This window comes from Oncorhynchus mykiss, chromosome 11 (genome assembly GCF_057628025.1).
Source record: "Oncorhynchus mykiss isolate SJ-2025 chromosome 11, ASM5762802v1, whole genome shotgun sequence".
Taxonomy (NCBI): Eukaryota; Metazoa; Chordata; class Actinopteri; order Salmoniformes; family Salmonidae; genus Oncorhynchus; species Oncorhynchus mykiss.
Genome location: NC_143032.1, coordinates 12,413,852 through 12,437,993, shown reverse-complemented (window position 1 = coordinate 12,437,993; position 24,142 = coordinate 12,413,852). Strand labels below are relative to the sequence as shown.

General features: G+C 42.7%; 2 protein-coding genes across 4 annotated transcripts in view; one reads left to right on the top strand and one right to left on the bottom strand.

Annotated features, from left to right (window-relative positions):
- The window catches only part of LOC110535279 (melanoma receptor tyrosine-protein kinase), a 49,244-nt gene extending 37,388 nt beyond the window's left edge, over window positions 1-11,856 (top strand). For both annotated transcript variants that reach the window (XM_021620183.3, XM_090189435.1), the window contains 8 exons: window positions 33-218; window positions 7,676-7,831; window positions 8,026-8,101; window positions 8,229-8,375; window positions 8,454-8,551; window positions 8,788-8,931; window positions 9,005-9,179; window positions 9,333-11,856. In XM_021620183.3, the coding sequence (XP_021475858.3) occupies window positions 33-218; window positions 7,676-7,831; window positions 8,026-8,101; window positions 8,229-8,375; window positions 8,454-8,551; window positions 8,788-8,931; window positions 9,005-9,179; window positions 9,333-9,655 (1,305 nt within the window). In that variant the 3' untranslated portion in view covers window positions 9,656-11,856. The remainder of the gene's footprint in view (window positions 1-32; window positions 219-7,675; window positions 7,832-8,025; window positions 8,102-8,228; window positions 8,376-8,453; window positions 8,552-8,787; window positions 8,932-9,004; window positions 9,180-9,332) is intronic.
- A 224-nt stretch (window positions 11,857-12,080) lies between these two features.
- Window positions 12,081-24,048, bottom strand: rmc1 (regulator of MON1-CCZ1). Of its 2 annotated transcripts, XM_021620184.3 has the most exons (20): window positions 23,267-24,048; window positions 22,686-22,762; window positions 22,513-22,597; window positions 22,353-22,409; window positions 22,138-22,224; window positions 21,547-21,687; window positions 21,276-21,379; window positions 21,052-21,141; window positions 20,691-20,796; window positions 20,326-20,434; window positions 19,238-19,282; window positions 19,041-19,094; window positions 17,715-17,843; window positions 17,455-17,561; window positions 14,738-14,857; window positions 14,472-14,549; window positions 14,109-14,213; window positions 13,547-13,615; window positions 13,075-13,300; window positions 12,081-12,256 (listed from the first exon to the last, which is right to left on the bottom strand). In XM_021620184.3, exons 1-20 carry the CDS (start codon window positions 23,366-23,368, stop codon window positions 12,177-12,179), a joined length of 1,971 nt encoding a protein of 656 aa, XP_021475859.1. In that variant the 5' UTR covers window positions 23,369-24,048; the 3' UTR covers window positions 12,081-12,176. The 2 variants fall into 2 exon arrangements, with proteins under 2 accessions (XP_021475859.1, XP_021475860.1); XM_021620185.3 differs by lacking the exon at window positions 23,267-24,048 and having other exon boundaries at window positions 22,353-22,431; window positions 22,579-22,597; window positions 22,686-22,765.
- Window positions 24,049-24,142: the final 94 nt, after the last annotated feature.

Sequence of the window (24,142 nt, the reverse complement as noted above, 5' to 3'; positions counted from 1 at the left end):
GACCCCCCCTTCCCCATGTTTTCTGTCTTCAGGAGGCCTATGTGATGGCCAGTGTGGAGCACCCCCACGTATGTCGTCTGCTGGGCATCTGCCTGACGTCCACGGTGCAGCTCATCACCCAGATCATGCCCTACGGCTGTCTGCTGGACTATGTCAAGGAGAACAAGGACCTCATTGGCTCCCAGTGCCTACTCAACTGGTGTGTACAGATCGCAAAGGTGAGCAAACAGGAAACAACTGCTGTGTTAACTTACATTTGTGTCTTATTTCTGTATACAAGTATACTGTACCAATTACTTCTGGGGAAACAGAACCTTCTAACAAATCATTAGCAAGCCTCTGTCAAAGAAGTAGCTACATTGTCAGTCAATCTGGATCTGACTAACGCGACAAGTCTCGAATAGAACCATGCCAGCCGCTATCACAGCTGGATAACCAGATGTGTCTGCAATATGTAGATGGACGGTAGCTCGCGCAGGATGGTTAAAAAGGCACAGAAGAGGATGGCTGACGTTCTACATGCCTGTAATCAATTGTGCTATTTTGTTTGTTTTTTTTGCTTTGTTTGTAACTTATGTTTTTACTTAACTCCTGGACATCAGAACTGGGAATATTCACTACGGACTGGAAGAAGCTTTTTCCTTTAACGAGTCCGACAAGAAAGATATAGTGTTCTGCGGGGAACAGGCCCAGATCCCCGTCACTGGGCTACCTGGGGTGGCAGATCATTTTCAAAAATGTTTTTTTTTGTTTTACCTTGTCAGCTCGGGGATTCGATCTTGCAGCCTTTCGGTTACGAGTCCAACGCCCCAACTACTAGGCTACTTGGGGCGGCAGGTAGCTAGTAAATGGAAGGTTGCAAGATCGAATCCTGACAAGGTTTAAAAAATAAATAAAAAATAATGATACAACTTTTTTTTTTTTTTATATATATATATATTTTTTTTTTGTATATACAGTGGGGCAAAAAAGTATTTATTCAGCCACCAATTGTGCAAGTTCTCCCACTTAAAAAGATGAGGCCTGTAATTTTCATCATAGGTACACTTCAACTATGACAGACAAAATGAGAGATAAAAATCCAGAAAATCACATTGTAGGATTTTTAATTAATTTATTTGCAAATGATGGTGGAAAATAAGTATATGGTCACCTACAAACAAGCAAGATTTCTGGCTCACACAGACCTGTAACTTCTTATTTAAGAGGCTCCTCTGTCCTCCACTCGTTACCTGTATTAATGGCACCTGTTTGAACTTGTTATCAGTATAAAAGACACCTGTCCACAACCTCAAACAGTCACACTCCAAACTCCACTATGGCCAAGACCAAAGAGCTGTCAAAGGACACCAGAAACATAATTGTAGACCTGCACCAGGCTGGGAAGACTGAATCTGCAATAGGTAAGCAGCTTGGTTTGAATAAATCAACTGTGGGAGCAATTATTAGGAAATGGAAGAAATACAAGACCACCGATAATCTCCTTCGATCTGGGGCTCCACGCAAGATCTCAGAGAACTGGCAGTGTGGTGCCAGGACAACAAACTCTCCCTCAATGTGAGCAAGACAAAGGTGCTGATCGTTGACTACAGGAAAAGGAGGGCTGAACAGGTCCCCATTCTCATCAACGGGACTGTAGTGGAGTGGTTCGGGAGTTTCAAGTTCCATGGTGTTCACATCACCAACGATCTATCATGGTCCAAACACACCAAGACAGTCATGAAGAGGGCACGACAAAACCTTTTCCCCCTCAGGAGACTGAAAAGATTTGGCATGATGTACGGCCCAGTACATCACTGGGGCCAAGCTGCCTGCAATCCAGGACCTACAGTGGGGAGAACTAGTATTTGATTGCCGATTTTGCAGGTTTTCCTACTTACAAAGCATGTAGAGGTCTGTAATTTTTATCACAGGTACACTTCAACTGTGAGAGACGGAATCTAAAACAAAAATCCAGAAAATCACATTGTATGATTTTTAAGTAATTCATTTGCATTTTATTGCATGACATAAGTATTTGATCACCTACCAACCAGTAAGAATTCCGGCTCTCACAGACATGTTCGTTTTTCTTTAAGAGGACCTCCTGTTCTCCACTCATTACCTGTATTAACTGCACATGTTTGAACTCGTTACCTGTATAAAAGACACCTGTCCACACACCCAATCAAACAGACTCCAACCTCTCCACAATGGCCAAGACCAGAGAGCTGTGTAAGGGCATCAGGGATAAAATTGTAGACCTGTACAAGGCTGGGATGGGCTACAGGATAATAGGCAAGCAGCTTGGTGAGAAGGCTACAACTGTTGGCGCAATTATTAGAAAATGGAAGAAGTTAAAGATGACGGTCAATCACCCTCGGTCTTGGGCTCCATGTAAGATCTCACGTTGTGGGGCATCAATGATCATGATCAAGGTGAGGGATCAGCCCAGAACTACACGGCAGGACTTGGTCAATGACCTGAAGAGAGCTGGGACCACAGTCTCAAAGAAAACCATTAGTAACACACTACGCCGTCATGGATTAAAATCCTGCAGTGCACGCAAGGTCCCCCTGCTCAAGCCAGCGCATATCCAGGCCCGTCTGAAGTTTGCCAATGACCATCTGAATGATCCAGAGGAGGAATGGGAGAAGGTCATGTGGTCTGATGAGACAAAAATAGAGCTTTTTGGTCTAAACTCCACTCGCTGTGTTTGGAGGAAGAAAAAGCATGAGTACAACCCCAAGAACACCATCCCTACCGTGAAGCATGGAAGTGGAAACATCATTCTTTGGGGATGCTTTTCTGCAAAGGGGACAGGACGACTGCACCGTATTGAGGGGAGGATGGATGGGCCATGTATCGCGAGATCTTGGCCAACATTCTCCTTCCCTCAGTAAGAGCATTGAAGATGGGACGTGACTGGGTCTTCCAGCATGTCAACGACCCGAAACACACAGCCAGGGCAACTAAGGAGTGGCTCCGTAAGAAGCATCTCAAGGTCCTGGAATGGCCTAGCCAGTCTCCAGACCTGAATCCAATAGAAAATCTTTGGAGGGAGCTGAAAGTCCGTATTGCCCAGCGACAGCCCCGAAACCTGAAGGATCTGGGGAAGGTCTATATGGAGGAGTGGGCCAAAATCCCTGCTGCAGTGTGTGCAAACCTGGTCAAGAACTACAGGAAACATATGATCTCTGTAATTGCAAACAAAGGTTTCTGTACCAAATAATAAGTTATGCTTTTCTGATGTATCAAATACTTATGTCATGCAATAAAATGCAAATGAATTACTTAAAAATCATACAATGTGATTTTCTGGATTTTTGTTTTAGATTCCGTCTCGCACAGTTGAAGTGTACCAATGATTAAAATTACAGACCTTTACATGCTTTGTAAGTAGGAAAACCTGCAAAATCGGCAGTGTATCAAATACTTGTTCTCCCCACTGTATATAATAGGTGGTCAGAGGAAAGCCCATAAAATTGTCAGAAACTCCAGTCCCCCAAGTCATAGACCTCCCCCATTTGTTTTGTACAATGCTGCTATTCTTTGTTTATTGTCTATGCATAGTCACTTCACCCCTACCTACATGTACAAATTACCTGCAATTGCAAAATATGGACCCCTACAAATCAGCCGGGCTAGACAATCCTCTCTTTCTAAAATGAACTGCCTAAATTGTTGCAACCCCTATTACTGGCCTGTTAAACCTCTCTTTCGTATCGTCTGAGATTCCCAAAGATTGGAAGGCTGCCGCGGTCATCCCCCTCCACAAAGGGGGAGACACTCTAGACCCAAACTGTTACAGACCTATATCTATCCTACCCTGCCTTTCTCAGGTCTTTGAAAGCCAAGTTGACAAACAGATTACCGACCATTTAGATTCCTACCGTACCTTCTCCGCTATGAAATCTGGTTTCAGAGCTGGTCGTGGGTGCACCTCAGCCATGCTCAAGGTCCTAAACGATATCATAACCGCCATCGATAAGAGACATTACTGTGCAGCCGTATTCTTCGACCTGGCCAAGGCTTTTTGTCAATCACCACATTCTTATCGACAGACTCAACAGCCTTGGTTTCTCAAATGACTGCCTCGCCTGGTTCACCAACTACTTCTTTGATAGAGTTCAGTGTGTCAAATCGGAGGGCCTGTTTTCTGGACCTCTGGCAGTCTCTATGGGGGTGCCACAGGGATCAATTCTCGGGCCGACTCTCTTCTCTGTGTACATCAATGATGTTGCTCTTGCTGCTGGTGATTCTCTGATCCACCTCTATGCAGGCGACACCATTCTGTATACTTCTGGCCCTTCTTTGGACACTGTGTTAACTAACCTCCAGACAAGCTTCAATGCCATACAGCTCTCCTTCCGGGGCCTCCAACTGCTCTTAAATGCAAGTAAAACTAAATGCATGCTCTTCAACCGATCGCTGCCCGCACCTGCCTGCCCGTCCAACATCACTACTCTTGACGGTTCTGACTTAGAATATGTGGACAACTACAAATACCTAGGTGTCTGGTTAGACTGTAAACTCTCTTTCCAGACCCACATTAAGCATCTCCAATCCAAAATTAAATCTTGAATCGGCTTCCTATTTCACAACAAAGCATCCTTCACTCATGCTGCCAAACATACCCTCGTAAAACTGACCATCCTACCGATCCTCGACTTCTGCAATGTCATTTACAAAATAGCCTGCAACACCATACTCAGCAAACTAGATGCAGTCTATCACAGTGCCATCCGTTTTGTCACCAAAGCCCCATATACTACCCAACACTGCGACCTGTACGTTCTCGTTGGCTGGCCCTCGCTTCATGCTCGTCGCCAAAGCCACTGGCTCCAGGCCATCTACAAGTCTCTGCTAGGTAAAACCCACCTTATCTCAGCTCAATGGTCACCATAGCAGCATCCACCCGTAGCACGCGCTCCAGCAGGTATATCTCACTGGTCACTCCCAAAGCCAATTCTTTCTTTGGCCGCCTCTCCTTCCAGTTCTCTACTGCCAATGACTGGAACGAACTGCAAAAATCACTGAAGCTGGAGACTCCTTTCTCCCTCACTAGCTTTAAGCACCAGCTGTCAGAGCAGCTCACAGATCACTGCACCTGTGCATAGCCCATCTGTAAATAGCCCATCCAACTACCTCATCCCCAAACTGTATTTATTTTTTTATCTTGCTCCTTTGCACCCCAGTATCTCTACTTGCACATTCATCTTCTGCACATCTACCATTCCAGTGTTTAATTGCTATATTGTAATTACTTCGCCACCGTGGCCTATATATTGCCTTACCTCCCTTATCCTACCTCATTTGCACACACTGTATACAGACTATTTCTACTGTATTATTGACTGTATGTTTGTTTATTCCATGTGTAACTCTGTGTTGTTGTTTGTGTCGAACTGCTTTGCTTTATCTTGGCCAGGTCGCAGTTGTAAATGAGAACTTGTTCTCAACTAGCCTAGCTGGTTGAATAAAGGTTAAATAAAAAGATGAATATTGAAATCTCTAACCTGTACACCCCGCACACTGACTCGGTACCGGTACCCCCTGTAAATAGTCTCGTTATTGTTATTTTATTGTGTTACTTTTTATTATCCTTTACTTTAGTTTATTTGGTAAATATTTTCTTCGGGAACTGCACTGTTGGTTAAGGGCTTGTAAGTAAGCATTTCACAGTAAGGTCTACCTACCCTTGTTGTATTCGGCGCATGTGACAAATAAAGTTTGATTTGATAGATTATTACAAATGGGAGCAAACTTTGCTTTCTTTGACACTCGCTCTGCCTTCCCACAATTTCAGGTGTAGTTAGGAATGGATGTTTAATCTGAAAGATTAGCTTAACCTCCCCACACATTCACACCCATCAACCTCCCAGGCCTCTTGGTTGAGCAGCAGTCTCTTCCCAGCCTTGGTTGGGACCTTGCCTCTGGCTTTACTTAGTCTATTTGTACAGTAAGCCTGCTGAGGGCTAATTATTGAATACACAGAGGTGTCTATCTGTTTGCAGCTTGTCTTATTGATTCTATGGAAATATGGTTCAAAGCAGGCATAAAAAGCTATAAAGGCTGTATTTGATAAATGTTAGTGAATTAGGCATCTGAGGCTGTTTATTCCCCCCTCAAAGTAGACCTCCATGGAAGGTTAAGTGTTGGGAGGTTATATGTTAAAGTTCCTGGTCAAAAGGGCTTTGTTTGTACAAATGCTTACCTCTGGATAAACACTCATTTGCCTCATTTTGATAATGATAACCAGCGGTGGAATTTGGAACTATATATACAAAAGTATGTGATGTGAACACCCCTTCAAATGAATGGATTTGGCTATTTCAGCCAAACCCGTTGCTGACAGGTATATAAAATCAGGCATACAGCCATGCAATCTCCATAGACAGACATTGGCAGTAGAATGACCTTACTGAAGAGCTCAGTGACTTTCAACGTGGCACTGTCATAAAATGCCACCTTTACAACAAGTCAGTTCGTCAAAATTCTGCCCTGCTAGAGCTTCCCTGGTCAACTGAAAGTGCTGTTATTGTGAAGTGGAAACGTCTAGGAGCAACCATGGCTCAGTCGCAAAATGGTACACGACACAGGCTCACGAATGGGACCGCCGAGTGCTGAAGCGCTTAGCACGTAAAAATAATTTGTCCTCGGTTGCAACACTCACTACAGTGTTCCAAACTGCTTCTGGAAGCAACGTCAGCACAAGAACGGTTTTCTTCGGGAGCTTCATGAAATGGCTTTTGCATGGCCGAGCAGCCACACATAAGCCTAAGATCACCATGCGCAATGCCAAGTGTCAGCTGGAGTGGTGTGAAGCTCACCGCCATTGGACTCTGGAGCAGTGAAACACATTCTCTGGAGTGATGAATCACTCTTCCCCATCTGGCAGTCCGCCGGACAAATCTGGGTTTGGCGGATGGCAGGAGAATGCCACCTGTCCCAATTCATAGTGCCAACTGAAAAGTTTGGAGGAGGAATAATGGTCTGGGGCCCTTAGTTCCAGAGAAGGGAAATCTTAACGCTACAACATACAATGACATTATGTGCTTCCAACTTTGTGGCAACAGTTTGAGGAAGACCCTTTCATGTTTCAGCATGACAATGCCCCCTTGCACAAATCAAGGTCCACACAGAAATGGTTTGTCGAGATCAGTGTGGAAGAACTTTACTGGCCTGCACAGAGCCCTGACCTCAACCCCATCGAACACCTTTGGGATGAATTGGAATGGCGATTGAGAGTCAGGCCTAATCGTCAAACATCAGTGGTATTGTGGTTGAATGGCAGCAAGTCCCCGCAGCAATGTTCCAATATCTAGTGGAATCCCTTACCAGAAGAGTGGAGGCTGTTATAGCAGCAATCGGGGGACACACTCCATATTAATACCCATGATTCGACGAGCAGGTGTCCACATACTTTTAGTCATGTAGTGTATCTGTGAATTCACCACTGTAAAATCAATAGGAATTCAGATCAAAAAAACATTTTGTATGGCAAAATGATTTTCTCTTTGCACCTACACATCACCCCCAATTCTACTACTGATAGTAATAATGGGTTGAATTTATACAATGCTTTGCATTGTGTGGAGGGAAACAAATGACCTCATCTACTACCATTGTGTATGTAGTGTCCATATCAGGACAGCCTCAGAGTCACAAGGAGTCTTTTGGATGTTGTCTGCAGGGTATGAACTACCTGGAGGAGCGTCACCTGGTGCACCGTGACCTGGCTGCCAGGAACGTTCTGGTGAAGACGCCTCACCATTTGAAGATCACAGACTTTGGACTGGCCAAGCTGCTCACCGCCGACGAGAAGGAGTACCACGCTGATGGGGGAAAGGTTGGAACAGCCGACACCGCTGACCATTTCAATAGTCACATTTATTTTTGTACAACACATTTCATTTCCCTACTGGAACAATAATCATTGAATTCAGTTAAATCTTTACTGGATGATCAATGGATTTAACTGTGTGAATAAAGTGAGTGAAAATACTCACTCAACCATGGCTGACCAATAATCTTTACTCCTAGGTGCCCATAAAGTGGATGGCACTGGAGTCCATCCTTCACTGGACCTATACCCATCAGAGCGATGTGTGGAGCTACGGTAAGTCCAACTGGACAAACAGTACAGCACGTACAGTATTTGAGGAAATAGTCAAATAAACTGAACTTCTGAACAACTGCAGCTTCTGAAAGGTTTCCTGATGATGTTCCTTGTAATGACATACAAGGTGTGACATTGTGGGAGCTGATGACATTTGGGTCGAAGCCCTACGATGGCATCCCGGCCAGGGAGATCGCTGGAGTCCTGGAGAAAGGAGAGCGCCTACCTCAGCCCCCCATCTGTACCATAGACGTCTACATGATCATGGTCAAATGTGAGTGATGTGCGCCATAGATATATATGTATTGCGCACACACACAAGGGGTTTGATGCCAGTCTTATTTTCCTTCAGGCTGGATGATCGATGCAGACAGCAGACCACGGTTCAGGGAGCTCATCTCTGAGTTCTCCAAAATGGCCCGGGATCCATCTCGCTATCTGGTCATTCAGGTAATTGAAAATATTATTATTATTATTATTATTCTATTAGATAGTTGCACCAACTCTTATTTCTTTGATGGGACATTAGAGACAAGGTATTGATTGTGATCGTGATAGTGACTAATTCACTTTCTGATAAAGGCAGTTGATGGCCGAAACGTTTTTACATAAGCAAAAATAAAATAAAGCTTTTAATTAAGAATGGTTCTATTTTATATCTAATTCACTTTAAATGTACATTTCAGGGAGATGATTGCATGTACCTGCCCAGTCCCACGGACTCTAAGTTCTACCGTAGCCTGATCAGTACATCAGAGGACATGGAGGATGTGGTCGATGCCGAGGAGTATCTTCTCCCCGACAAGACCACCCAGCACCACAACTCAGGGGTAAACACACGTGCAAACCGACACACACACACACACACGGCTGATATTTGAATTTTCGATCTGCTCACCACAGAATGGCCATCTGATGAGAGAGAACAGTGTGATCCTTCGCTACATCACAGACCCCACCCACGGTGGTTCTCTAGAGAAAGACATCACAGACCCCACCCACAGAGGTTCTCTAAAGAAAGACATCACAGTCCCCACCCACGGTGGTTCTCTAGAGCAAGATCTCGCTGCTCTTCCAGGTACAGTACAAACTGTATCCATGTCGAGTTATTGACTTAAAGATCAACTTACAGTAACACAAATGCATTGAGAGCGTAACAGTTTAGCAACATGCATCATCACTGCTCTCTACTGTAAGCCTGGGTATTAACTTTTTTCTTACCGTATTCTAGAATACATGAATCAGAACACCAAGCTCTCTGATGTCTTCAACCCCAACTATGAGGACCCCAGCGTGCCAGCCTGGGCTACTCGGACCTCCTCTGGGTACGACCCGGACAACAAGTTCTTCAACTCCCTGCCACGCGTGCCGGAGGGACCCGAGTATCTCAACATGGCCCGCAGTACCCTCCCTCGCTCTGTATGTGAGAGCAACCCAGACTACCAGGAGGACTTCCTGCTTCAGGCCACACCCACCAGTAGTCACTTCCTGCCCGCAGCAGAGAACTTGGAGTACCTCGGATTGAGCGCTGCTGTACACACCCCTGTACGCTAGAGGACTCCTCCCACAGATCTTAGGGGACAGTGAGGAACAATGGGACCTGAATAAACTTGGATGGAGACATCAGTGAGGTTTTGGAGGAATTTCTCATGTGGTTGTCCCTTTATTTCTGGAGGGAATAGGCTTCATGGAGATGTCAGCTGTGAACTGATGCTCCTGGAAATGATGTTCTCTATTTCAAATCCATGGATCAACCATCAATTTTGATGACTTTGAGTGACTTTCAGATCAGAAGAATGAGCCAAAGCCTTGACATAACAACTGTCATGCAAATCATTTTTACAGTCCGGGTCGAGTGTGTGGAACAGTTGTTTTTTTATTTGTCTTGCCATGAAATGTGAAGAGGACGGAGTAGACACAGACCACTAAGGCTGGACACTGATGGACAGTGTGCTTACATTGTATTGTAGACATTCTTTACAGCTCTGCTCTCTGGTTGTACACACTTGAATGCCAAGACTCAATTTGGTGTACCAAGCTACCGGTAACTAACAGGGTCAATCCAAAGGCTTTTGGAAAATGACACAGATGTACAGATTGTGTAGATCAATGCATGTTTCACACAAGACCCACAAGACAGTAAATAACTATTTATTCTAGGTTATTCAGGTCTCACTCTATCTTGGAAAGATAAGTCTTACCTCTTACTAGTATTAATCATTTAAATTGGGCCATAGTAACCATAAAGACATACGTTTAGGACTCAATTCAATCTGGATCGCTGAAACGATACTGATTGCGGAATAGAAATGTAAAGGTGATTTCAAATCAAGCTGCAGCGTTTACTGTGAATGAGAATTGTCATTGCCGTGGTGACAATATAAAGTAATACATTACTGAACAGGTACTTTACTGGAAAAGTACAAATATATACTATAAAGTACCATAACTACACAAATGTACAGCCCACTTTAACATATTGAATATCTTTCAGGTTAAGGTGTTGATGCTGTATCTAGAGGTCATCTTCTGGTACCATCAGTGTTCTCTCTTTCCTTAGATACTGAGGCTGATGGGGGAAAGGAAGGTCACCAAACAGTGTGTGGTATTGAATGGTTGTTGCAGACATTTAAGTGGAATTTAAATTGTTGTCTATACCCGTTTATCACTATTGAAATGTTGGGGTCAGTCACAAGCCTGGGCTGACAATTCAATTTTGAGTGCCATTCGTGGACTTGGAATAATTGGGTCAGATATTCAAAAGAGCAAATGTAATTAAATGTTTGCACATAGTGACCTAGTAAAATGCCCTTTCCAGATTTTTAGATTTTAAGCACAAATCATTGTCAACCTATTCTCCACTTAAAATAACCTTAAATATTGTATAGGGACTTTTGAATGTGCACTAGTTTACTTCCATCATTGTCAATAATGGATTAAACCCATTACTGTGAACTAAAGTATGTAAGTGTTGGTTTTAGATTTACAATAGCTCATTGGCAATGAAGATGAATCATTTGGGGGAAAATAGTTGTGGGTTGTGATTTGAAAGAAAGGGAACATTGAACCCTAAAAATGTACAAATGCGATAAATGTTTACAATACATAAAGCATACAGCATTGTTCATTGTAAGGGTCTAGTTGACGACGAGAACGTCAAGTGTGTCATGTAGACTCTTCGCTCTTGTTAACAATAGGTGTAATGTCACATTGTTTGTGAAATTCCTTAATGTCTAACAAAACCAAAATGTGATACTGTCGATGCCTGAATTGCACATCCACGTGCAAATTCACTTTCAGTTGATATAGTATTAATGTACAATACCAATTCAAATGTATTTCACTAGAAGTTAGTCTTAAGCAATGTTAAAAGGTTAGATACTTGTATGTAAATGAGCACTTCCTGGAAATCCCTTCTCCGTGACTCTGTCCATTGCCTTTTTTGAACCAATAACGGCTCGTGCCCTGTTTTTGTGATTGTGTATGATAGGGGTTAGAAGTGTAATGCATGCAAGTAGAAAACAGTTGGCAATTCAACTCAATCAAGCAGTTGGTAATTGTGAGACTACTACCCTCTCTTTGAGCCAAAAGTGTTTGACACGTTACCATGACCTTCCTGTGTTTGTATACTGCATCTAGTAGTATTGTGTTTAGGAGATCACTTTCAATTGTGCACTTCACACATTAAAATTACAATGTTCCACTGTAAACCTGTCCTAGATGCTACGATGCTGTAAAATAAAGAGTTTAATCTACACTATGGGTTATTTATCAGGTTTTCCGTCAGTAATAGAAGCTGACATGATCATTTTTCAAACCATAAGCCAGGTTTGTGTTAATTAGGCAGAGGGACTACCTTGACTTGTCCAATAAGAAACACTCCTTTTGGCTTTCCGTTGCGTGCCCTAATGAGCATGACCCAAGGCTAGTCAGAAGGACATTTTGTCAAGCAGAATAAAGCATGACATGTAATACAAAATTGATTGTTAGAGTATGTACAAATGACTTTATTAGCATGATTTCAACAATTTACAATAAGTTAGACGGGCTGTGGGATAAGATGAAATGTCACAGCTCAAACTGTTGCTTGCTTCATGAGTGCTTGCTCCCCGAAAACTTGCTTGAAGTATACCACGTGTTCCTCACAGTGCTCACCTAAAGGCCAATCAAAACAGCGTAGGTCAGTCAATACACACCAGTGGCAGTTGGGTGGGAAGTGATTTATTAGCAGTTCATTCAATAATGAGCTATTTATTCCAAGTTTTACTTATTAACCACATGTTGGTTGTGTTTTTAGCATTGGTACCGATTGGGTCATTATTAATTTATACGTTTTCAAATGTATTTTTATTGGATATTTAGAAAGGTCTATGCTTTGCTCTGTCATGCATTTCAGTTTGCGTTGATAATGTTGGCGTCTATCAAAACCTGAAACCTATAAGAAACAGGTTCAACCATTGATACTATCCCATGTGTTCCAATGTTTCAAAGAAACCATGCAACTAGGATAAATGTATTCATATGAATTTAAAAAAGCAATAGGAGCACACAACAGCAGGCGAAGCCAACTAAACTGCTCCAGCACCTTTCAGCATATGCCTGTTGTTCCTGGCTTAATATAGTTATTATTTGGGTCAAGGTAATCTAATAGAAGAAAAAAAATAATAATCACAGAAGACACTCATTCATTATTGAAAACTATGGCGTTATCAACATTTCTACAACATTCTTTCTACGGCCATTACAAAGGAGTTAGTCAGACCAGAGCCATGGAAATAGAGGAATTTAGTGTCACCCTACGCAGAGCCATTCCTTCCACCTTTCGGTGCAGACAAGTCACGCTATTGGTGAAACCACCAGACCTAAGACAATGTGGCTGTTGAGTAAGTGGTCTCCATGGTGATAAATAGCACATTACATAGGGAATAAGGAGCCCTTTCAGCTGAAGACCTGGTGTAGAGGTGTCACCTAACCTGGGTTGAAGCTGGGGCTGCCTCTCAGGCGCAGGTTCCTCTGCTCAAAGAACCGGAAGATGGTGTAGAAGAGCATCTGGTCGGCCGTCTGGAGCGCCGCGTCCAGGAACTTGCGAGCGGAGATGTTGTCGTTGCCGCCCACGCTGCGGATGAAGCGCAGAGCACCCAGCACCTGCTGTTTGGACAGGAGCACCTCCACGATCTCATCGTTGGCCGTGGACAGTCTCTGTCACACAGACAGATAGATGGAGGACATTACAGATCAGCATGTTAAAACATGTCTATATGAGTACCAGGATTTATTGTTATAAGTTAGCCTTGAATGAAGTTCACATGAAGGCTATTTTCTGTAATTAGTTGACAGGATTCTCTGAAAAAACAACCAATTCTACAAAGGACTTTGGGGATTTCCTGTGTGATCACCGATAGCGGTTTAAAATAGTCTGCATGTTAGCGTGTGTGTGCATCATACTTTTAACATGTCCAGGGAGAGCTGGTGTGCAGCCGGGTAAGTGCCTTCTAGAGACAGCAGCAAACAGGCCTTAAGACAATACAGACACTACAGATGTTAATTCCACAACCAATCAAAATAAAGATCATACAGTAGAACTGATCCAAGGTCTGCTCAACCAATGGAACAACAGACAGTAAATAATCAACCAGGGCTACAGTAGCCTTGTGCTTTTTACTTCCAACAAACAGTTAGCTGGTGAGAAATGGGATCACAGGAAGGGAGGTTCCCACGCATTATGTCGCATTAAATATTATATAGGAATTAACTTTCAAAGACCGGGGTAAAACACATATGTCAAAAGGATTTTATATTGTTTCCATTGGAACAGGCAAATCTTATGACATGCAGCTGAAGTGAAGTATTTGATCTAGATATTTTATGAAGCATTGCGTCTATAGAACTAACAGCCTGCTGGCCCTTCGTATTAAACGCCACCCCCAACTCCTCTGAATACCCAAAACCTACAGGATCAAACTACCATGAAATAGTTGAGCTTTGCTTATAATAATTGAGGACTCACCAGAGGTTTAGAGTCACTGAGGACGTGGTACTGGAGGAACTGATGAAGCATGTAGAAGAGACTGTGATGAACCAACGTCTTAATGACCAGCTCATACAGGTAATGCTGGAGGAGAAACAGAGGAGAGGAAAGTGGACCTTATATTTCAGACAACTCAACATCACAGTTCCCAATTGAAAAGGTAATTTGATGACAATATGGGACAATAAATATGCAAAATCTACAGGAACATAAAGCATACTAATGTAGCACTGACAACATGTTTCACGATGAAACAGTGTCATCCCACCATTATGCATAAAACACCCAAAAAACTATTCTGTTAGAGCCTCCCGAAAATACTTTTCTGCAATAAGTACCTACCTGCACAGTGATCTGGACCTGGTTGAGTGAGCGGATGTACTCCATCAGCACAGCAATGATGAATTTGTGAGATACGTCCTGTTGGAGGGGTGAAACAATATAAAATGTTCAGTCATCTAACAGGCAATTGAGAAAAAATAACTTTAAATTCAAATCGAAATTGAAATATGGGCTTCACCACCAGCGCTACAGTAGCCTTGTGCCTTTTACTTCAAACAAACAGTTAGCCGGTGAGAAATGGGATCACAGGAAGGAGGTTCCGTCACCTTTTTCTCTGTGAAGGAGGACAGGACGTGTGTGTACATGTCGGACTGGTCGATAACCGCCTGCGTCCGGACAGGCCTCTCCCGAGCAGTGCTGCCTCGGCTGGGACCAGACTCCATAGCCTGAAAGAGATCCAACAGGTAACAACCAGGGCTGTGGCGGTCACAACATTTTGTCAGCCTATGGATTATCAAGCCAATAACTCTGGTCTCATGGTAATTAACAGATTTAGCATCTCCTGGCTCCCACACAGCCTACAAGCCACTGATGCAGAGCTTTGTAACATAAATACATGTAATATTGCCTACACATTCACAATAAATCGTATTTATTTTAGACAGGTCTAAAACATAAGAAAATGTAGTCTATTTCGGAAGAACAGAATAGCATTCTGTGAGTTGTCCTTAGATCTGGTCATATGGCTGTGGGCTACACTAGTTCATTTAGTAGACAAAATTTACTTATAATTCTTTGGCATTATTTTATATTATGAAGAATACAATTGAACAAAGCTGAATAAAATAGAAAGGATATTTCTCCAAATGATTTGAGGGATGCGAATATTCTGTGTTGAGCAGTTAACGAAGAAACAGGTACTCATATATGCTTAATTTAGAGTTATTTATGTAACTTCCGCTGTTCTACAAACGTTGGGCTATATGTTTTGATTTTTAATATATTGGAAGGTTGCATGACGCGACTAATAATGACTTGAAAAAAAGTCATTTGAAAAGGCATGAGCTCTGCTTTGTTTGTTTTTTGCTCAGGCTGTACACACTTCATCAGTCTCTCATTCACAATTCGACAAGCACTTGATAATGCCTTGAATTTCCCGGCAGCATCCCCTTTGTGTGGCCGTAATGCACCCTAAAAAAACATGCCCTTTGCAGCCAGTGGCCATTGTGCCCTTGGGGTAAATATAATAATTATAATTCCCTTCTCCCGGAGTGCTGCGGGCTCCAAAGCACCTCTCACTCAGATGGCTCTCAATCATGTGATCGTGTCTTTCTCACAGGATAAAAGTGAAGACAGACACTTTGGGGACGCAGCTGTGCGCGTCATTATTCAATTCCGAGGTGCATATTTAAGATATCGGAAGAAATTTACCTTTCGTCAGCCAACAAGATGAGTAGGCCTATGAACAGCAAAAGCACTAGCCTGTCAATCTACTATCCCTCATAGTACAAAAGTTGACCTATTATATTCTGTGCGAGAAATAAATATTCCAAACATAGTCTGGGACAGTTGTAGGACGCGATAGATCCCAAATAAATACAACCACTAGTATCAAAAATATTTTTTTACGCAATGTGGCTGACGCAACAGATTAGAACATTTAGTTTCAAATTTAATAACCTATTAGGATATTTCTTGACATTATAAGCGTAGAAATGTGTACACGGCAGTAGGCTATAAGCGCAAATGTTCCATTAGCAGGAAAACACCATTATCAAAAGTCACCACAAATGCGATTATGCATGAAATGCTTCTATTATAAAGGTAAATTATGGGGAAAATGATCTTCCCCAAACTTGAAACTCACACAATGCTTATATATGCCAGTTAAACTCTACAGCCCTAGTAAAAGAGGATCAAATGTGCTTAATTTTAAGATGTTATTTGGCCACTTTAGTTGTGATACAAACCTTATCAAAACATATAGGCCTATGGGCTAGACTATATGAGGTGTGCGACTATGATTAGAAAAAGTCAGGGGGGGGGAAAGGCTGTTTCTTACCTTACGCTGGGAATCATTTACAAGTGATAATATATAATTCACAAGTGATATGCTAATATTGTCACCCATCAGACTATTCTTGATTTAATCTAGTCTTTACATATACTAAATAATATATACGTTTTAAATTTGTTTTTATTTAGAATGGCCCATTATCATGCACCTGTCTCAGGGGCAGTGGAAAACAGGGGCAGTGGAAAAAAATACACGTCATCTATGCACTTAAATAACGAATGGAGGTTGCTTTTCCTGTGGTTCATTTTCATACCAGCCAGGTAGGCTATACTCCTGTTGTAAAGAGAAGCAATGTGCTTAATATTAGGAACGTTGAGAAATAAATATACTAGGTCTAGCCTATAGAAAGCTGATGGCCTCTATTAAAAAGAGCAGGATCCCATCACTCTGTTTTCTTCTGCAATTGCATAGCCTATAGAAATGTTGTGCAACATAAGCTCATGGGCTCTCATGAAGTGTTTGATTAGATTTTCAATCAGTGTTTGATTAGATTTTCGATCAGACAATAGAGCGCTGAGTACCAGACAGTTAGCAAGTTTGGTAGGCTACTAATGACCATCAGCAGCAGAGCTTGGAGAAGCCTAACTACCGTGACTAAACAGTCACATGGAATTTGACTGCCGGTGTGGCGATAATAGGGTCACCGTAACAGCCCTAGTAACAACAAAGTCAAGTTACTGCAACAGACAGTGTATGGGCTACTGTCCTGATAATCTGTAATATGGACAAATCAAATCTATTCAGTTGACTATATCCTCTTCATCCTTTTTGTTATTCAAGTTACAAGATCAAAATGGTTAAACGGATCTACTAGTAATAAGATACCACTACTGTCCTAAATAACTTTTCACTAGTGTCACTTGACTTTGTTTCCAACATTAGGGCTGTTTTCCTAAAGAAGTCCTAAAGTGTTTGTTTTGTTTCCTCGATACTAGTATGATCGTGACCCTAGTGGGCAGTACTCACCACAGTGTAGGTCTGCTCTGCCTCCAGGTACTCTTTGAAGACTTGGTTGAGTTTGTCAAACACTGTGGCCACCACTGGTAAGCTCCCCTTGTCTTCCCCGTTGAGCACTGAAACACACAGAGAGAGAGGCCTTGAGTGAACACTGCCTATGTTCTCTATGGTTCAGGCTCTAATCGTCTATTCTACAACCTTGTTTTATTAGAGTGCTTCCTCCAGCGACGAACACACTCTCCCCTATCTGTTACACAAGGCAGTCTTACTTTGTGAGCACACAGACAGGATGACCATCTTGCAGTCTCGTCTGCGCAGGAGGAAGTCGATCAGCTTGCCCTTGTCCTGCAGGAGGTTGACGGTGGGCGGCAGCTTCACCTGCAGATACCACTGATATCCTGAAACAGAGGAGGAACACACAGAACAGGTCAGACACCCTGAAACAGAGGAGGAACACACAGAACAGGACAGACACCCTGAAACAGAGGAACAACACACAGAACAGGACAGACACCCTGAAACAGAGGAACAACACACAGAACAGACCAGACACCCTGAAACAGAGGAGGAACACACAGAACAGACCAGACACCCTGAAACAGAGGAGGAACACACAGAACAGGTCAGACAACCATGCAAGAACATGAGCACCATCCAGAACAAACTGTAGATGAGAAATGTGGAAAGCAATATGGTAACTAAAAAAAAGTGAAGTGAAAGCAATATGGTAACTACATAGTCTAGAAGAGGAGGAGGTGGCTCTACTACCACGTTGGTTACTATACACCCATCTGATCTACAGTGAATAGGGGTTAGTGGTTGTTTCTGGTCCAGATGATAACAGACAGTAAGCCGGGACCTAGCAGTCTATGGTTAGATGTTTCTGGTCCAGAAGATAACAGACAGTAAGCCATGACCTAGCAGTCTATGGTTAGATGTTTCTGGTCCAGAAGATAACAGACAGTAAGCCGGGACCTAGCCGTCTATGGTTAGATGTTTCTGGTCCAGAAGATAACAGACAGTAAGCCGGGACCTAGCAGTCTATGGTTAGATGTTTCTGGTCCAGAAGATAACAGACAGTAAGCCGGGACATAGCCGTCTATGGTTAGATGTTTCTGGTCCAGAAGATAACAGACAGTACGCCGGGACATATCCGTCTATGGTTAGATGTTTCTGGTCCAGAAGATAACAGACAGTAAGCCGGGACCTAGCCGTCTATGGTTAGATGTTTCTGGTCCAGAAGATAACAGACAGTACGCCGGGACATATCAGTCTATGGTTAGATGTTTCTGGTCCAGAAGATAACAGACAGTAAGCCGGGACCTAGCCGTCTATGGTTAGATGTTTCTGGTCCAGAAGATAACAGACAGTACGCCGGGACATATCAGTCTATGGTTAGATGTTTCTGGTCCAGAAGATAACAGACAGTAAGCCGGGACCTAGCCGTCTATGGTTAGATGTTTCTGGTCCAGAAGATAACAGACAGTAAGCCGGGACCTAGCAGTCTATGGTTAGATGTTTCTGGTCCAGAAGATAACAGAAAGTAAGCCGGGACATATCCGTCTATGGTTAGATGTGTGGGGGTTCTCACTCACCTTCGCTTGCACTGATGATGATGTCGGGTTGAAAGACGCTCCAAGATGAGGAGTCTGAAGGTCAAGGGAAGCATCCATGATCATCAGTAATACCACCTACCATTTCCCTGCTAGCTGTTCCAATATGTCATTGACACCGTTTCATTGACAAGTGCCCGCCGCAGCTCATCTAGCTACTTGCGTTTCTTAAAGGATACAGAGCTCACAAGGCACCGGAGGCTGGCTGGGTACAGCAGAAGGACCTATGGAGAAGAGAAGTTAGTTTCTGTCAGGGCTTTAGGCATATTCTAAAAGTGACAGGAAGTTACGTCATGTCTCAGACAGACAAATGACACTTGGGTAGAAAGAGACACCTGTCTGTCACACGAGTGATACAATTACAACTGGAATGACTGAAAGTCAGAGAAGACAGGTAAAGACACAGTCAGTGACCAAAACAGCCAAGCAGTTGGTAAAGTCTGGCCTGTCCATACACACTCAGTGGCCAGTTTATCAGAACACCACTCCGTTCACAGAAATGATGAGTCACGTGGGCTGCTATATAAAGCAGGCAGAAAGGCATCCAGTTACTGTTCGATTGAACGTTCCAGTGGGCAAAACCAGTGACCTAAGCGACCGGGTTCAGAAACGGCTGGCATTCTTAGACTTTTCACGCACGACATTGTCTAGGTTTTACCGAGAATGGTGCGACAAACAAAAAGCATCCAGTCAGTGGCAGTCCTGTACGTGAAAACACAGCTAGTTGAGAGGTGGAAGGAGAATGAATCGTGCACGCTAACAGGCGGGCCACAAACAGACAAATAACAGCGCAGTACAACAGTGGCGTGCAGAACTGCATCTCGGAACGCACAACTCGTCAGTCCTTGTCACGGATGGGCTATTGCAGCAGACGACCACACCGGGTTACACTCATCAGCTAAAAACAAAAGAAGCAGCTCCAGTAGGCAGGCGAATACCAACACTGGACAATTGAGGAGTGGGAAAACATTGCCTGTTCTGACGAATCCTGGATCCTGTTGCATCATGGCAGTCAGGAATAGGCGTAAGCAGCATGAGTCCATGGCCCCACGCTGTCTGGTGTCAACAGTACAGGCTGATGGTGTAATGGTGTGGGGAATGTTTTGCTGGCACACGTTTATTGATACCAATTGAGCAACGTTTCCATGCCACAAAGAATTCTATTTGCTCTGAACACACAAGGGTATCAGGCCCAGTACTAGATGGGTGTATCTAATAAACTGGCCAATGAGTGTACATACATAGAGTAATTCCAAGTAGCCTATACCTGTGAGGGGAATCCTGTAGGGGTGTATGGAGCGAGGAGGCAGCACAGGCTGGTGGACGTTCAGGGCACAGTCAGGCTCCCGTAGCTTGATGTCAAATATGATGGAGGTCTGAAATAAGACATTATCTACATCATGCCAGACTTAATGGGTTTGGACCCTGGATATGAAACAACACAACCGTAGTAGTAGTTTGCCTGTCTAACCTCAGGCAGTGTTCTGCCTTGATTTTTTAACAAGGTGGTCTCCCTTTGGACTCAAGAGATTTTGCATTTATGAACACCTGTAAAATGCACCCCTCTTACATTCTTTGGTGAGAACCCTGCTCAAAATGCTCCAATTGTCATTTCTTGCCAAAAGGACTCACCTGGGTGCTCTGATGATGCACTACCACCAGGTTATCCACCACGTTGAGGGCAAACTTCCCTGTGGTGTTGAGTTTTAACACGTTGGTCTTCTTACAGGATCCCTCCCTGGGAACAACATGTCGTTAGGCCAGACATAATTTACCAATTTAGCTCTTCAGGTATTCCCTATGTATAAATTACACCATGGATATTTCATTTCAAGATTGATCCAGTAAATGTCTATGAGTAGCTTCTTACTCTAGTTACACAAGAAAATCTGAATATAAGGGCGATATGATTGCTGCATGACCATGTTAAGTTAGGAGGAATTTCAGCATGTTTAGAGGAACGTCCATTAGGAATATGCTAAATAAGATGTACCTGGGTAGCTGATAGAGGATCACCTCAGCACAGGGACTGTCGGTAGTTCTGGAGTGATGCTTCAGATACATTACATACAGCTGACCGTAACTACCATTAGAAACAAAGTGAACAACTCATTCAGCGTTCATACAGCCCAAAGGGCTTTTGCTTTTTGTTTGAAATTGTTACTTGAATATTGAGCCAAAATATGAAACATCAATTCAAAACAGTTACAAACTCACATGTTGGCCACAGCAATGTCCCTCTCTGACAGATTGAGCTTGGCTGGCTTGGGAACCACCGGAAGCTCGATCTCAAACTTGGACATTTTAGACATGGTCCCACTCTGGTGGGACAAAAAAAACAATAGGTTTGATGATTATAGTTCCAGCAACTTTAGGATGCGAATGCTTTCTCAAACATGAACATGAGCTTTTGGTGGTATATATCATGTTTAACTGTATCAGCAGGTGGACATTTTTGAGACATCTTATGTCAGTTTTGACCACTTACTTTGAAGGCAAACGGCTGCAGCACATTGCCCTGGAAGGTGGTAGAGAGCAGGATGACTGCAGTCTCAGGACAGTACATGTACCAGTTCACATTGATGCTCTGACTCTTCAGCAGCTTCAGGCTACGCTTGTCAGGAAGCACCTAAACACAGAGAGCATCTCATTGACAACTTCAACTCAAATGAAATTCTGGAACAAGACACCTTTTTGTAGAACATTTTGAGCCTAACAGGCATCCCTGTTCACATTGCAGTCTTCCTCTTTTCGTATTCCAGTCTAAAGAGGTAACGTTACCAATCAACCTAATACTGTGCAGTACTGCAAAATCTGACAACTTTATTTCTCAGTCAGTGGTACATTAAGACCTCTAGTGGTTGTAGTTTGAATTGAGTCACGTAAGTGTCATGTGACAATGTTTTAGGATAAGAAAGAGTAATACAGGGCAAACTCAATTGATAGTGCTGTGATACAATAACCTAGGAAACAATCTAGGTGTGCAACTTTCCTGATAGTGCATTCCTATCCTAAATCACAAAAACGACTGGCTTTATTATACATCACAAGGAATATGATTAATGTGAAACATAGTTACCTGGTAGAATTCAATTCCCTGGTCAGTGATGAAAACGATTTCATTCCAGTTAGTCCAACAGAAGCCCAAAATACTGGCATTCTTCATCTGTCAATCAAAAAGGAGAATATAAAACAAATCACATCTATTGAAAATTGACTCATGCTTAGTTACAACATGAAGAAATTACAGCTATTTTGAACTTCAAACATTTGACACTGGATATGCTTGCATACCTTACATTCCTGGGAGAATTCCAAATGTGGATAATCCGGTATGAAGTTTATGAAATCCTACAAGAAACAAAAACTGAGGCTTTTGGTCAGGCCATCAGCGTGGATAGAAAACACAATAATTGAATAACATTGAGTTGAGAATGATTTCTGTAATGTTTACCACAGATTTTGGTGTTCTCTGAACTGCCAAAATCTTATTTCCGATTGAAAATTTGATGCACTTCACCTCTCCTTTGTCATCCATTCTGTGAAGAAAATGTATATACTGCATGAGACACCATTATCATTGAGCTTATGATCATCATCATTGCAATATATGCATCATCTCATTACCTGAAGGCAACTGAGCTTTTGTCCTCTGGTCCTTTAACCACAACTCCAGTGGCACCCCCTGATCGCACTGCAAACACCTGAAGAAGCAACCAGGGTAAATAGAGAACAATCAATATATAAAAGGATTTGGAGCCTGGTATCCATTACATTAAGAGGACAGTGTAACTTCTACCTGAAGCATTAGAATGAGGGTTACTGCTCATCTAACCTGCCTCGTTTAGCTGGTGAATGTACTACCAGAGACATGCGTTAAATGTTGACTGAAGTTCACTAATTCGACTACCATATTAATTAGCCATACTGTATGGCTACACTTTAGGACCTTCACCAAGCTGCAACATGGGAATCAACAGTTTGACAGCCACCCTCATCAAAGCTAGTTATTTGTACTTGCGTACACATAAGCCAGCATACTGCAGTAGCTACCAAGCTGAATGTAAAATCAAGATACAATATGATTTATTTAGCTAGCTATAATCGCGCTAACTAAGCATCTAGCTAACTGTATCTGGAGTAACCACCATAGCTGAGCATATCCTTCTAGCTAGCCTTGGTTATTAACGTTAGTAACGTTGAAGTACCTGTTTGTTTGCTTCGTCAAAAAACACATTGTTGACGCTTGAGGCATTTTCAAATTGCACAGGATTTTCACAAAGTTCCAGATAGTAGTGTTCCTCACTCATTGTGAACCTTTAGCTTTGTTGACTATTATGTATTGCAGTTAGTTGTCAGTGTTTGCTCTGCATTTCATAAATTAATTGTCCAAAGCCTCTCTCTACCGCAAGTTCCGGTTTCAAAATCATGTGACAGTCACGTGACTCACATAAAATATTAACGCCACATAGAACAATGACATATATTTCACCCACCGGATGTATACATCTGAAAGCTTGGCGTGTCCACTCACTACAGCCTAGTGGCCGGCAGCGGGAGGAGATGGACCGAAATTCTGCACATTTTCTCATCGACAAAACATTTGATCTCAATACAGTTTTCGGTTACTAAAACGAAAATATGTTATGAACTGATTTTGAATAAGTTTAGTAGACTTTACCCTTTGCCAAAACACTTTTTATATTGCGTTATTTAGGAGTGCAAAGGCGAATTGAGTTATTGCACACGCGCACTTCAAAGTAGGCGTTCCCTAACGGAAATATACAGATGCCTCCTTGTTCTGCCCAAAATGACACATTTGTTCACATAGACCAGTCTGTCGTTTCCTATCTTTGGTAATGCTGTCTCTGGTAATGCTGCGTTCTTATGTCGAAAACTCGGGACCTCCGAGTTAAAAGTAAATAATTTGCGTAAAGCTTCCTATTTGTTGATTCTAGTACCTCCCTGGTGGGATCCGACTCTTCCGCCTAGGTTAGCAAGTTAGACATTGAGTTTCCAACATGCGACTAAACGCTACTTTCAAAATAAAAGTCGATTGTCAAACTGAAATCAAACACTCAAAC